Source organism: Scyliorhinus torazame, chromosome 1 (genome assembly GCF_047496885.1).
Source record: "Scyliorhinus torazame isolate Kashiwa2021f chromosome 1, sScyTor2.1, whole genome shotgun sequence".
Classification (NCBI taxonomy): domain Eukaryota; kingdom Metazoa; phylum Chordata; class Chondrichthyes; order Carcharhiniformes; family Scyliorhinidae; genus Scyliorhinus; species Scyliorhinus torazame.
In genome coordinates, this window is record NC_092707.1 from 234,786,285 (window position 1) to 234,800,573 (window position 14,289).

A 14,289-nucleotide genomic window follows, 5' to 3' on the forward strand; every position below is an offset into this window, starting at 1 on the left:
TAGTAGCAGTGCAGAGTAATGAGCGAATGGAATGTAGTGCATCAGGGAGGACCTCTTGCCAACGGGAGGCCGGGAGATGTCTGGACCGTAGGGCCAGCTGGACGGCCCTCCATACCGTCCCATTCTCCCCTTCTACCTGTCCGTTTCCCCGGGGGTTGTAGCTCGTCATTCTGCTGTAGGCGATACCCCTGCTGAGCAGGAACTGACGTAGCTCATCACTCATGAATGAAGATCCCCTGTCACTGTGGATGTAGGCGGGGAAGCCATACAGAGTGAAGATAGAATTAAGGGCATTAATGACGGTGGCAGACGTCATGTCGGGGCATGGGATGGCGAAGGGAAACCGGGAGTATTCATCGATCACACTGCGGAAATATGTGTGTCGATCGGAGGAGGGGAGGGGGCCTTTGAAATCCACGCTGAGATGTTCAAAGGGCGGGAGGCCTTCACTAGGTGCACGGGGTCCAGCCGGTAGAAGTGCGGTTTGCACTCCGCACAGACCTGGCAGTCCCTGGTGATCGTCCTTACTTCCTCGACGGAGTAGGGCAGATTTTGTGCCTCAATGAAGTGGTACAACCGAGTGATCCCTGGGTGACAAAGGCTGTTGTGCAGGGCCCGGAGTCGGTCTACCTGTGCGCTGGCACATGAACCTCGGGATAGAGTGTCTGGGGGCTCGTTGAGTTTGCCAGGGCGATACTTAATCTCGTAATTATAGGTGGAGAGCTTGATTCTCCACCGCAAGATTTTATCATTTTTGATCTTGCCCCGCTGTGTGTTGTTGAACATGAAGGCTACCGACCATTGGTCAGTGAGGAGAGTGAATCTCCTGCCGGCCAGGTAATGCCTCCAATGTTGCACAGCCTCAACGATAGCCTGGGACTCCTTTTCGACAGATGAGTGTCGAATTTCGGAGGCATGGAGCGTGCGGGAAAAGAATGCCACGGGCCTGTCTGCCTGGTTGAGGGTGGCGGCAAGGGTGACGTCCGATGCGTCGCTTTCTACTTGGAACGGAAGTTTTTCGTCTACGGTGTGCATTCCAGCTTTGGCAATATCAGCTCTGATCCGGGCGAAAGCCTGTTGGGCCTCAGCCGTCAGGGGGAAATGAGTGGACTGTATGAGTGGGCGGGCCTTGTCCGCATAGTTTGGGACCCACTGTGCGCAATATGAGAAGAACCCCAGGCAGCGTTTGAGGGCCTTGGGGCAGTGGGGGAGGGGGAGCTCCATGAGGGGGAACATGCGGTCGGGATCGCGCCCCAGAACTCCGTTCTGGACTACGTAGCCGAGGATGGCTAAGCGGTTTGTACGGAACACACACTTCTCCTTGTTGTACGTGAGGTTGAGGAGAGTGGCGGTGCGGAGAAATTTAGCGAGGTTGGAGTCGTGGTCCTGCTGATCATGGCCGCAGATGGTCACATTGTCTAGATACGGAAACGTGGCCCGCAAGCCGTACCGGTCGACCATTCGGTCCATCTCCCTTTCGAAGACCAAAACCCCATTGCTGATGCCGAAGGGGACCCTAAGGAAGTGATATAGACGGCCGTCTGCCTCAAAGGCGGTGTATGGACGGTCCGATTTACGGATGGGGAGCTGGTGGTAAGTGGATTTCAGGTCCACCGTTGAGAAGACCCAGTACTATGCAATCTGGTTAACCATTCAGATATGCGTGGGAGGGGGTACGCGTCGAACTGCGTGTACCTGTTGATGGTCTGGCTGTAGTCCACGACCATTCGGTTTTTCACTCCAGATTTAACCACTACCACTTGAGCTCTCCAGGGGCTGTTGCTGGCCTCGATGACGCCTTCCCGAAGCAACCGCTGGACCTTGGACCTGATGAAGGCCTTATCCTGGGTGCTGTACCGTCTGCTCCTGGTGACGACGGGTTTGCAATCTGGAGTTAGATTGGCAAAGAGGGAAGGAGGATCGACCTTTAGGGTTGCGAGGCCGCACACAGTGAGGGGTGGTAAGGGTCCGCCGAATTTAAGGGTCAGGCTCTGGAGATTGTGCTGGAAGTCCAGGCCGAGGATAAGTGCAGCACAGAGGTTAGGGAGGACGTAGAGGCGAAAACCGTGGAACTCTACGCCTTGGACTGTGAGCATGACCGTGCAGTACCCCCGGATCGCTACGCGATGGGATCCGGAGGCCAGGGAGATACTTTGATTGGTAGGGTGTACCTTAAGGGAATAGCGCCTTACCGTATTCGGGTGTACAAAGCTCTCGGTGCTCCTGGAGTCCAGTAGGCAGGAGGTCACATGGCCGTTGACTTTCACGCTGGTGGATGCGTTGGTCAGGGTATGTGGTCGGGACTGGTCGATTGCCATGGATGCGAGCCGTGGTTGATCGTCGGGTAGTGAGGCGGTCATTGAGTTGGGGGTCCTGAAACACCATTGGTATCCATGTGCTGTGGGGTGGACAAGATGCCGGCGCCCAGAGGTCCTGGGGATTACAAAATGGCGGCACCCATGGAACGCACAATGCGGGGGTGGAGCAAGATGGCGGCGCCCCTGAAACGCACGTGTTGTGCAGGGGAGAAGATGACAGCGCCCATTGCTCGCACATGGCCTGGGGGGGGAGAGGAGGATAGCGGTGCCCATTGTCCGTGACCGGGGGGGGCGGGGGGGAGGGGGAGGGGGTTGGGGGGGCGGGGGAGGGGGGTGTGGGGGCGGCCGCTGAGCGGGCCTGGCACACCGCTGCGAAATGGCCCTTCTTCCTGCAGTCCTTGCAAAGGGCAGTGCGGGCCGGGCAGCATTGGCGGGGGTGTTTTTGCTGGCCGCAAAAATAGTATCGGGGCCCCCGGAGATCACTGGCTGGTGCGTAGCGCAGGCGTATTGGGTGGGTAGCGCCCCCGTTGGGGCGGCTGCCTGTGGGGCCCATGAAGCGTAGGAGGAGTGGGCCGTGCGATTGGGGGCGTAGGACTGGACATTGCGCAGGGCGACCGTCATGTAAAGCGCTAGTGTTTTAGTCTCTGCGAGGTCGCGCGTGGCCCCTTCTAGGAGTCACTGCCTGATGACATCAGACCCAATCCCAGTTACAAAAGCGTCCCGCGTAAGGAGATCTGAGTGCTCCTTAGCTGTAATGTCCTGGCAGTCACAGTCCTGCACTAGTGGGATCAGGGCCCTCCAGGAGTCGTCGATTGACTCACCAGGTAGTTGAGTACGCGTTGTGTGCGCGTGTCTGGCGAAGAGCGTGTTTGTCTTCTGTTCATAATTTTCTTTGAGTCGAGTCATGGTATCAGCGTAATTGGGCGCATCCTGGATCAACGGGAAGACTTTGGAGCTGAGTCTGGAGTACAATATTTGGATCTTCTGAGCCTCTGGGACAGGGGTCGGCGCTGCGTTGATATCCGCTTCAAAACAAGCTAGCCAGTGCTGGAAGTCCTTTCTGGCGTCGCTTGTGTGGATCCAGCTGCAGGCGATCTGGTTTAATCCGGAGGTCCATCTTCTGAATCTGATACTAATAAATTGAGGCACGATCAATTTGGCTGGAGACGAAGTTGAATCCAAACTGAGGCTTTATTAGTATCAGATGTGTGGCCTCCCACAGCAGCTGACAAAATGGCTGCGAGGTGGAGGCCACGCATATTTATAACCCGGCTCTTGGGCGGAGCTAGCATGCAGGGGCCACAGGTGAACCTGTAGTGCAGGTTCTACCGTACAACCTCTAATATCAGAACACAGTGGTTTACCACACTCCCTTTTGTAGAAGAAAATAATATACTTAGCATCCATTCTTGGGCATATTCCCATGCCACAGCTGCATTTAAAAGAAAGATGTTCAGAGCCACTTCAGGGCACATGGGCCTTTCCTTATTCTATCAGTTGTGCTGCAAGACTGACCCAGCAGGGAAGAAATTCGAGAGCTTAGGGCCTTGACAGCTGTAAACGTGGCTGTTAATGGGGGGTGGGGCTGGGGTGTTCAGGGACATAGTGTCTTTGTAAATCAGTTCAGGCCGGGATAATGGGAGAACTCGCTTTAGTGCGAATTAGCATATAGGCAGCAGAGATTTGTATGAGCTTAATTTCATTGAGGTTGAAAGATCGGTCGCTAACCTCGGAGACCATTGGAAGAGTTGAGCGGAATGTAACAAAAGCATGGATGCATGTTGGGCAGCAGATGACTGAGAGAAAGGCAGTTATGGATCCTACGTCGGTCGACGCCGGAATCGCGAAACGCGATCGGGCAGAGAAGCTGTTTTGATGCCGGAATCATGGCCAGTGCCGGTTCACGGCAAATCGCAATTACCGGTGCCTCTACAGCGGCGTCAATGCGCTCCACTCCGCACGTACAGTAAACACTGACAGTTGTGCCGCTGGCTGGTGAGCTTCTGCCAAGGCCGGGGGGAGTAGCTGGGGTGCGGGTGGGGGGGGTTAGCCAGGAGGTGAGCTGTGGAGTCAGGGTGGATGGGCATGGAATACCATTGCCGCAGCCTTCAAGGCAGCCATGCAGTTGCGCACACCGCTGACTCCCCACTGTCAGCTTAGTGCCATGGGTCGTATGGGTCCCCCTAGGTATCCTCTGGCCCCAGTCGTTCCATCAATGGGATGGGCGCGCTCCAGCACAACCAGTGTCAACGGGCAACACGGTAACATTGTGGATAGCACAATTACTTCACAGCTCCAGGGTCCCAGGTTCGATTCCGGCTTGGGTCACTGTCTGTGCGGAGTCTGCATATCCTCCCCGTGTATGCGTGGGTTTCCTCCGGGTGCTCCGGTTTCCTCCCACAGTCCAAAGATGTGCAGGTTAGGTGGATTGGCCATGATAAATTGCCCTTAGTGTCCAAAATTGGCCTTAGTGTTGGGTGGGGTTGCTGGGTTGTGGGGATAGGGTGGAGGTGTTGACCTTGGGTGGGGTGCTCTTTCCAGGAGCCGGTGCAGACTTGATGGGCCAGGTGGCCTCCTTCTGCACTGTAAATTCTATGATAATCTATGTTCTAAACTCCCTTCAGCAAGTTCTCTTAGAAAGAACCAATCCAACCTTGTGCCTTTTCTTGATGATATTGGATTGGATTGGATTTGTTTATTGTCACCTGTACCGAGGTGCAGTGAAAAGTATTTTTCTGAGAGCAGCTCACCAGATCATTGAATACATGAAAAGGAAATAAAAGAAAATACATAATAGGGCAACACAACATATACAATGTAACTACATAAACATCGGCATCGGATGAAGCATACAGGGTGTAGTGTGAATGAGGTCAGTCCATAAGAGGGTGACAGTGGGGAAGAAGCTGTTTTTGAGTCTGTTCATGCGTGTTCTCAGACTTCTGTATCTCCTGCCCGTTGGAAGAAGTTGGAAGAGTGAGTAAGCCGGGTGGGAGGGATCTTTGATTATGCTGCCCGCTTTCCCCAGGCAGCGGGAGGTATAGATGGAGTCAATGGATGGGAGGCAGGTTTGTGTGATGGACTGGGCGGTGTTCACGACTCTCCGAAGTTTCTTGCAGTCCTGGGCCGAGCAGTTGCCATACCAGGCTGTGATGCAGCCCGATAGGATGCTTTCTATGGTGCATCTGTAAAAGTTGGTAAGGGTTAATGTGGACATGCCGAATTTCCTTAGTTTCCTGAGGAAGTATAGGCGCTGTTGTGCTTTCTTGTTGGTAGCGTCGACGTGGGTGGACCAGGACAGATTTTTGGAGATGTGCTCCCCTAGGAATTTGAAACTGCTAACCATCTCACCTCGGCCCCGTTGATGCTGACAGGGGTGTGTACAGTAATTTGCTTCCTGAAGTCAATGACAAGCTCTTTAGTTTTGCTGGCATTGAGGGAGAGATTGTTGTCGTTACAGCACTCCACTAGGTTCTCTATCTCCTACCTGTATTCTGACTCGTCGTTATTCGAGATCTGGCCCACTATGGTCGTATCGTTAGCAAACTTGTAGATGGAGTTGGAACCAAATGTTGCCATGCAGTCGCGTGTGTACAGGGGGTAGAGTAGGGGGCTAAGTATGCAGCCTTGCAGGACCCCGGTGATCTTTCCTCCTTCACCATCCTATTCACTGCTCTTGTTTTCTCTCCAACTGACCCACTTTGAATGTCCTCTTTTCCCAAAGCCCACATTTCAGCCCTGTACAACACAACGCAGGATGCAGCATAGGATACGGAATGGGAAAAGCAAGTAAATTGTTCCATTCCCCATCCAAGAACTATCAAATCTGAAACTAATTTTCTGCCCATGAATTGCTCAAACACATCTGCAACCGTTCCAAAACCATGTTTTATTTCCTCATGAAAAAACTGTAGTGGTGTACTGTTTTAACCACTTAAATTTGTTTGAATTCAATTCTGCCATTTCTGCAGATGAGAGTATCCCTAAGGATGAAACCTGTTTGAGAAATCTTTCACCAATCAAAGAGGAGAAAGGTGAACAAGGAACTGAGCAACGTGCCTTCACTCCATTTGGAATTAAAAGAAATTCCAAGAAAACAGGGGGACTACAGGAAAGGTAAGAGTAAAGCCTGCCTTACATTGGATGTTCCTGTAGGTTAGCACTATGACTTTACAGCGCCAGGGTCCCAGGTTCGATTCCCGGCTTGGGTCACCGGCTGTGCGGAGTCTGCACATTCTCCGTGTCTGTGGGTTTCCTCCGGGTGCTCCGGTTTCCTCCCACAAGCCACAAAAGACGTGCTGTTGGGTAATTTGAACATTCTGTATTCTCCCTCTGTGTACCTGAACAGGTGCCGGAATGTGGCGACCAGGGGCTTTTCACAGTAACTTCATTGCAATGTAAGCCTACTTGTGACAATAAAGATTATTATTATTATAACATTAAACACCTTTCACTTGTATGCACTTCCTATTTGTCATGCGTCTTTTTCTGAGTTTCTGGTCATATCTGAAGTAATCACTTTCTTCTATCTGGAGTACCACCTGAGTATTTTAGTTTGAGATGTCCAGAGGAAAGGCAATTTATCATTAATTATCTTACAGTAATGCAGACCTATCAATGGTACCTATTTACTTTATCTGCAAGATGATGTGATCTGACCCACATCTTTCTTGTGGGCTTGCTACTCAGATCTGCTCTGCTCCTCTTCCTGGCTATATTCCCTCGCCAAACCCGGTTAAAGATGATTGAGTTTTTTAAAACCAATGAAGTGTTTCGATAGAATAAAGATAAACTGTCCCCAATGACTGAAGGATCGAAACCACAGAAAAAACACAAGGGAAAACATTTTTTATTCAATGAGTGATCAGGATTTCAAACACACTGTCTGACAGGGTGGTGGAAACAGATTCAATAGTAGCTTTCAAAGAGAATTGGATAAATACTTGAAGGAGGAAAAAGGGATGGGAAAGAGCAGAGAGTGAGACTAACTGGATTGCTGGTCAAAAGAGCTGAAAAAGAATCATTGGACCAAACTGTGCTGTATTGTTCTATCATTCTTCGATTCTAAAACCAGCCATGATCCAAAAACATGCCTTTCTTTGCTTGCAGCTTAGCTTAATTTCTTGCTGACTTGCCACCTCAACTCAATGAGGGTCACTTTCTGCGTAACCTTCCCATCTCAAGGTCTTCCATCCATGCCACTCCCCTTTTCCACCGCTCAGCTGGGAACGAAGAATTGGCTTGTAGAGTAAACAAAAGATTATTATTGCAAACGTTGTGCTGATAATCAGGTTTGGTAGAATTGTGCCCTCTGTCTGGCGTGTGTAACGCTGCCACGATAGAACCGTTGTTTGGACAAGTTGCAACTCTGTTTGTAAGACTGCTGTTGTTGTTTTGCAGGTGATTTTTCTGGCACGTGAGCAATGAACAGCAGTCACAGAGGTTGAACTTGAAGTATTGTAAGAAGTCTTACAACACCAGATTAAGTCCAACAGGTTTGTTTCGAATCATTAGCTTTTGGAGTACTGCTCCTTCCTCAGGTGAATTCACCTGAGGAAAGAGCTGTGCTCCGAAAGCTAGTGATTCGAAACAAACCTGTTGGACTTTAATCTGGTGTTGTAAGACTTCTTGCTGTGCTCACCCCATTCCAACGCCGGCATCTCCACATCTTGAAGTATTGTAGTTACTATTGGCAACCTCAGCTTCAGTAGCCCTGGACTCTGCTGGAAATTGTGGCCTTGCTCACTCTTGCAGCTCTGACAGCTTCCTGCCTTTCTCAGATGCCTCTCAGCTTAGTTAACCAGAGAGACAACCTTCAATTATTTGTGAATTGATTTCATGTTCAAAATGTTCAGCATCAAGGATACATTGGTTGCTTAATTATCCATAAAATCCCTATAGTTCAGAAGGAGGCCAATTGGCCCATCATGTCTGTACTGACCCTCCAAAAGAGCACTCTACCGTGGCCCACTCCCCTGTAACCCCGCAAATTGATCATGGCCAAACCACTTAACTGGCACATCTTTGGACAGTGCGAGGAAAGCAAAGCACCCGGAGGAAACCCATGCAGACACAGGGAGAAAGTATAAACTCCACACAGGGCATGAAACAGGTTGTTAGTGCATTTATTATGGAGTCATAATCATCTTGCTCAGGCATAAGTTTCTCAGAAATATCATCTAATTTTTCACCTTCATGGTGGAAAAGTGAGGCCTTTTTTCTTTTATCATCTGTGATTGCAAAATCTGCCATCGTGCCTTTGAAATGCTGCAACCACTTTTGCCAACGTGGGAATACAAATGATGGCTCTGAATGCGCATCAAAAGGTGGTATATTGGGTTTAGGCAATGCCATATTGACTAGCAATGCAGTAATGGTGCATAATTCAGGATCCAAGAAAACATCATCTGTAATCCGAGTTTTATTTATTTTCTGATTGGATGGCTATTTTGGCAAGATCTCTGTCCGTATGTGCACCGTTTAGGGTTTCTTTTTTCTAATCCCGAGCTGAAGTGCCTCTTGTGCATGTCTAACACAGCTTCAATGTGTTCCCTAAATCACTAATATATATCTCTCAACCAAAATCACTGAAAAAATTCATTGGTTCATGGGCAATCAGCTCCTAGGGACCTCCTCAATACGTCCATCTATTCATGGCCATCGACACCTTGTTTCAACCTTAGTTTCAAATTCCTGGACTTCTCTCAACATCAAGAAGATCTTTCTGCTCTGGATCTCAAAAGACCCAATTACTGTCTCTGATTTGAACATAGATTTGTTGCTGTAAAAGGTTATTATTATTATTATTATTTTGAGTATCAATCTACTTTCCCTCATTGTTGCTTTGATTGAGAGACTTCAGTCTCCGGCTCAGCCTGCATCTGGTGACGGCCTCTACTGGTTTTTCAGCTTCACTCTGTTCCAGGTCAGTATATCAGAAAAGTAAACCTCTGATGCTTTAGGATTTATTCTGACTTCCAACTTTGCCATTATCTTTCCACCCTGTAACTGATTCTATACACCTAGTTCTCCATTCCTACGAAAATACCTCCATCAGCACATCCTCCAATAAAATCATCTGGATTTTACTCACTTCGCCTGACTCCAAACTTGGACTTTAGTGATGCTCATGCTGATTTGACCCTTACTAAATCATCATTATTTCACCACAGGACCGTTGACTTTAACTCTGGACTATTTCATATTATCACCATCTATTTCCCACTTCCTGTTTACTATCATTTTTTTTATGCAACCTAATTTTTATGCAGCTACATCTATGTAACTTGTGCTTTCCCTGCATCCATTCACATGCACGTTTTGGGTGCCACTTCCCACCTTCCAGTCCATTAGTCTATTTCCACTTTTGACACCATCCAAGGCTTGACTCCCTGTCAGATAAGCCTGAAGCTTCCCACCATGCCTTTCTTAACATCCTTTGCTAAGCTTATTTGGGCGCTCATAATAAGCAGCAAACCCCACATATTCCATCCCACCCTCATCAACCTTACGTCCCAGTGAACCTGCTGGGGGCAAATATTACCAATCCTCTTGCTGCCCAACTCATCGTTCCCATTGCTGCCAGCAGTCCAGCTCTCACCAATCCTCCATGTATCTCCCTCTGTAATGTCTGTTTATTTGTCAGCAAGGCCCAATTATCCATTAACTTATTGTGGATGATCACATTGATATCATGGCCTTAATGGGAACCTGGTTGAGGGGTGATGGCACCTGGTCCCTTTTTGAAGCCTTTCCACCTAGTTGCATTTCCCAACATTTGCCCTGTCATGCCTGGCACAGTGGCGGTGTGGCACTTTTGTTAGATCACACCTTGGCCTGGCACTTTACTCCCCTGGCACTTTCTCCTCTTTTGAGCATCTAACCTTGTTTCACTCCTCTCACCTCTCTTTGAAATTAATTGTTCTGTACCGCCCACTCAAATATGATACTTATTTTATCACCAAGACTTTTTCACTGCCATTTTCTTTCAAAGTTTGTACTGAATAACTTCTCACTCTTGGTGATTTAAACCTCCAATTCAACTCATGCTCCCTCTTGTTGTCCTTAATTTTTTTCTTCTGTGTAAATTCTCCAACGCACATTCGCAGCCATTCCTTAACCTGTCTTCTCATATAGCCTTGCTAGTCCTATTGTATTAATTACAGGTAAGACTACGTTTGATCATTTCCTTGTATCACTATCCACCCACACCCCAACCCAGCTCCTTCTGGACCTGTCCCTCGAGAAAACTATCCACCAATCCACTTGCAATTGCACTTTCAAAATTCCAACTATCCGGAGGGCTTTTTGCCCTCCAGATACCACATTTCTGAAGCTGTTGATTTACTCAACTGCACCCTCACCTCCACCTTTTGATGTCCTAGTCCCCAGTAAAATCATAACTCTCTCTCTCACCCTAACCATTTCCCGTGTATGGCCCTCATTGCTGCTCCCTTTAGTCCAAGGAATGCAGAATGAAAACAAAATGCAAGCCAACTGGTTTAGCCATCCATCATCAGATCGGGCTGGAACACTTAAAATTCTGCACTTGTCCACTGATATTTCTTACTATTCCAGATTATCCTGGAATGCAAAGATAGCCTGTGGCTTCTTTTCTCTCTGCAAATCACCTTCTTAAGGTCCCTCTCCCATGTCCCCTCCATCTTCATCTCCAACAACAATGCAAGGAGCTTTTGTCACTGAGAGTAAGACAATCTTATCAGTTGCCTCTGCTGCTTTCATGCCTTTGATTAGCCCACCTTGCCAAACATCATTTTTTAATGCTCCCTTCTGCCTTATAGCCCTGAATCTGCATCCCTTTCTAATTTCTCTTCGCTGTTCCTTCAGGCACTCTGTGAAGTCAACTTGTTCATGAGATGCACCTCTTATTCACTAGTTCCTATTCCCACTATACCGCTGATCACCCAACGTACCTTCCTTACCCCCATATTAGCCAATATTGTAAAGGGTGTTCTCTTTTCAGGTGTTGTCCCTCTCTCTTTTAAATCTGTTGTTATTATTCTTCAGCAAACAAAAAAAACACCTTGATCCCATCATCCTTGTAAACTACCATCTTATCTCAAACCTCCCTTCTCCAAAGTCCTTGAATGTGTTGTCACCTCTTAAATTCATTCAATCTTTCCCAGAACCATGTTTGAATCCCTCCAATCAGCTTTCCAACTCAACTACAGTAATAAGTCTTACAACATCAGGTTAAAATCCAATAGGTTTGTTTCAAATCACTAGCTTTCGGAGCACTGCTCCTTCCTCGGGTGAAGGAACAATTCACCTGAGGAAGGAGCTGTGCTCCGAAAGCTAGTGATTCGAAACAAACCTGTTGGACTTTAACCTGGTGTTAGAACATAGAACATAGAACGATACAGCGCAGTACAGGCCTTTCGGCCCACGATGTTGCACCAACATGGGAAGTCAAAAAACAAAAGCCATCTAACCTACACTATGCCATTAGCATCCATATGCTTATCCAATAAACTTTTAAATGCCCTCAATGTTGGCGAGTTCACTACTGTTGCAGGTAGGGCATTCCACGGACTCTCCACGCTTTGCGTAAAGAACCTACCTTTGACCTCTGTCCTATATCTATTACCCCTCAGTTTAAGGCTATGTCCCCTCGTGCTAGCCATTTCCATCCGCGGGAGAAGGCTCTCACTGTCCACCCTATCTAACCCCCTGATCATTTTGTATGCCTCTATTAAGTCTCCTCTTGACCTTCTTCTCTCTAACGAAAACAACCTCAAGTCCATCAACCTTTCCTCATAAGATTTTCCCTCCATACCAGGCAACATCCTGGTAAATCTCCTCTGCGCCCGTTCCAAAGCTTCCACGTCCTTCCTATAATGAGGTGACCAGAACTGTACACAATACTCCAAATGCGGCCGTACCAGAGTTTTGTACAGCTGCAACATGACCTCATGACTCCGGAACTCAGTCCCTCTACCAATAAAGGCCAACACTCCATAGGCCTTCTTCACAACCCTATCAACCTGGGTGGCAACTTTCAGGGATCTATGTACATGGACACCGAGATCCCTTTGCTCATCCACACTTCCAAGAACTTTACCATTAGCCAAATATTCCGCATTCCTGTTATTCCTTCCAAAGTGAATCACCTCACACTTCTCTACATTAAACTCCATTTGCCACCTCTCAGCCCAGCTCTGCAGCTTATCTATGTCCCTCTGTAACCTGCAACATCCTTCCGCACTGTCGACAACACCACCGACTTTAGTGTCGTCTGCAAATTTACTCACACACCCTTCTGCGCCCTCCTCTAGGTCATTTATAAAAATGACAACAGCAATGGCCCCAGAACAGATCCTTGTGGTACGCCACTTGTAACTGAACTCCATTCTGAACATTTCCCATCAACCACCACCCTCTGTCTTCTTTCAGCTAGCCAATTTCTGATCCACATCTCTAACTCACCCTCAATCCCCAGCCTCCGTATTTTCTGCAATAGCCTACCGTGGGGAACCTTATCAAACACTTTACTGAAATCCATATACACCACATCAACTGCTCTACCCTCGATAACCTGTTCAGTCACCTTCTCAAAGAACTCGATAAGGTTTGTGAGGCATGACCTACCCTTCCCAAAGCCATGCTGACTATCCCTAATCATATTATTCCTATCTAGATGATTATAAATCTTGTCTCTTATAATCCCCTCCAAGACTTTACCCACAACAGACGTGAGGCTCACCGGTCTATAGTTGCCGGGGTTGTCTCTACCCCCCTTCTTGAACAAAGGGACCACAAGTTAAAAGACAGGACCTCGAGGGTTGTAATCTCGGGATTACTCCCTGTGCCACGTGCCAGTGAGGCTAGAAATAGGAAGATAGAGCAGCTAAATACGTGGCTAAACAGCTGGTGTAGGAGGGAGGGTTTCCATTATCTGGACCACTGGGAGCTCTTCCGGGACAGGTGTGACCTGTATAAGAAGGACGGGTTGCATCTAAACCGGAGAGGCATAAATATCCTGGCCGCGAGGTTTGCTAGTGTCACACAGGAGGGTTTAAACTAGTATGGCAGGGGGTTGGGCACGGGAGCAATAGGTCAGAAGGTGAGAGCATTGAGGGAGAACTAGGGAATAGGGACAGTGTGGCTCTGAGGCAGAGCAGACAGGGAGAAGTTGCTGAACACAGCGGGTCTGGTGGCCTGAAGTGCATATATTTTAATGCAAGAAGTATTACGGGTAAGGCAGATGAACTTAGAGCTTGGATTAGTACTTGGAACTATGATGTTGTTGCCATTACAGAGACCTGGTTGAGGGAAGGGCAGGATTGGCAGCTAAACGTTTCAGGATTTAGATGATTCAGGTGGGATAGAGGGGGATGTAAAAGGGGAGGCGGAGTTGCGCTACTGGTTCGGGAGAATATCACAGCTGTACTGCGGGAGGACACCTCAGAGGGCAGTGAGGCTATATGGGTAGAGATCAGGAATAAGAAGGGTGCAGTCACAATGTTGGGGGTTTACTACAGGCCTCCCAACAGCCAGCGGGAGATAGAGGAGCAGATAGGTAGACAGATTTTGGAAAAGAGTAAAAACAACAGGGTTGTGGTGATGGGAGACTTCAACTTCCCCAATATTGACTGGGACTCACTTAGTGCCAGGGGCTTAGACGGGGCGGAGTTTGTAAGGAGCATCCAGGAGGGCTTCTTAAAACAATATGTAGACAGTCCAACTTGGGAAGGGGCGGGACTGGACCTGGTATTGGGGAATGAGCCCGGCCAGGTGGTAGATGTTTCAGTAGGGGTGCATTTCGGTAACAGTGACCACAATTCAGTAAGTTTTAAAGTACTGGTGGACAAGGATAAGAGTGGTCCTAGGATGAATGTGCTAAATTGGGGGAAGGCTAATTATAACAATATTAGGCAGGAACTGAAGAACATAGATTGGGGGCGGATGTTTGAGGGCAAATCAACATCTGACATGTGGGAGGCTTTCAATT

The 14,289-nt window shown here is 48.3% G+C and overlaps 1 protein-coding gene across 5 annotated transcripts in view; it reads left to right on the forward strand.

The window, feature by feature from the left end:
- Positions 1-14,289, forward strand: part of LOC140419553 (uncharacterized) — a 215,735-nt gene that overhangs the window by 51,350 nt on the left and 150,096 nt on the right. For all 5 annotated transcript variants that reach the window (XM_072503474.1, XM_072503458.1, XM_072503464.1 and 2 more), the window contains one exon: positions 6,290-6,434. In XM_072503474.1, the coding sequence (XP_072359575.1) occupies positions 6,290-6,434 (145 nt within the window). The remainder of the gene's footprint in view (positions 1-6,289; positions 6,435-14,289) is intronic.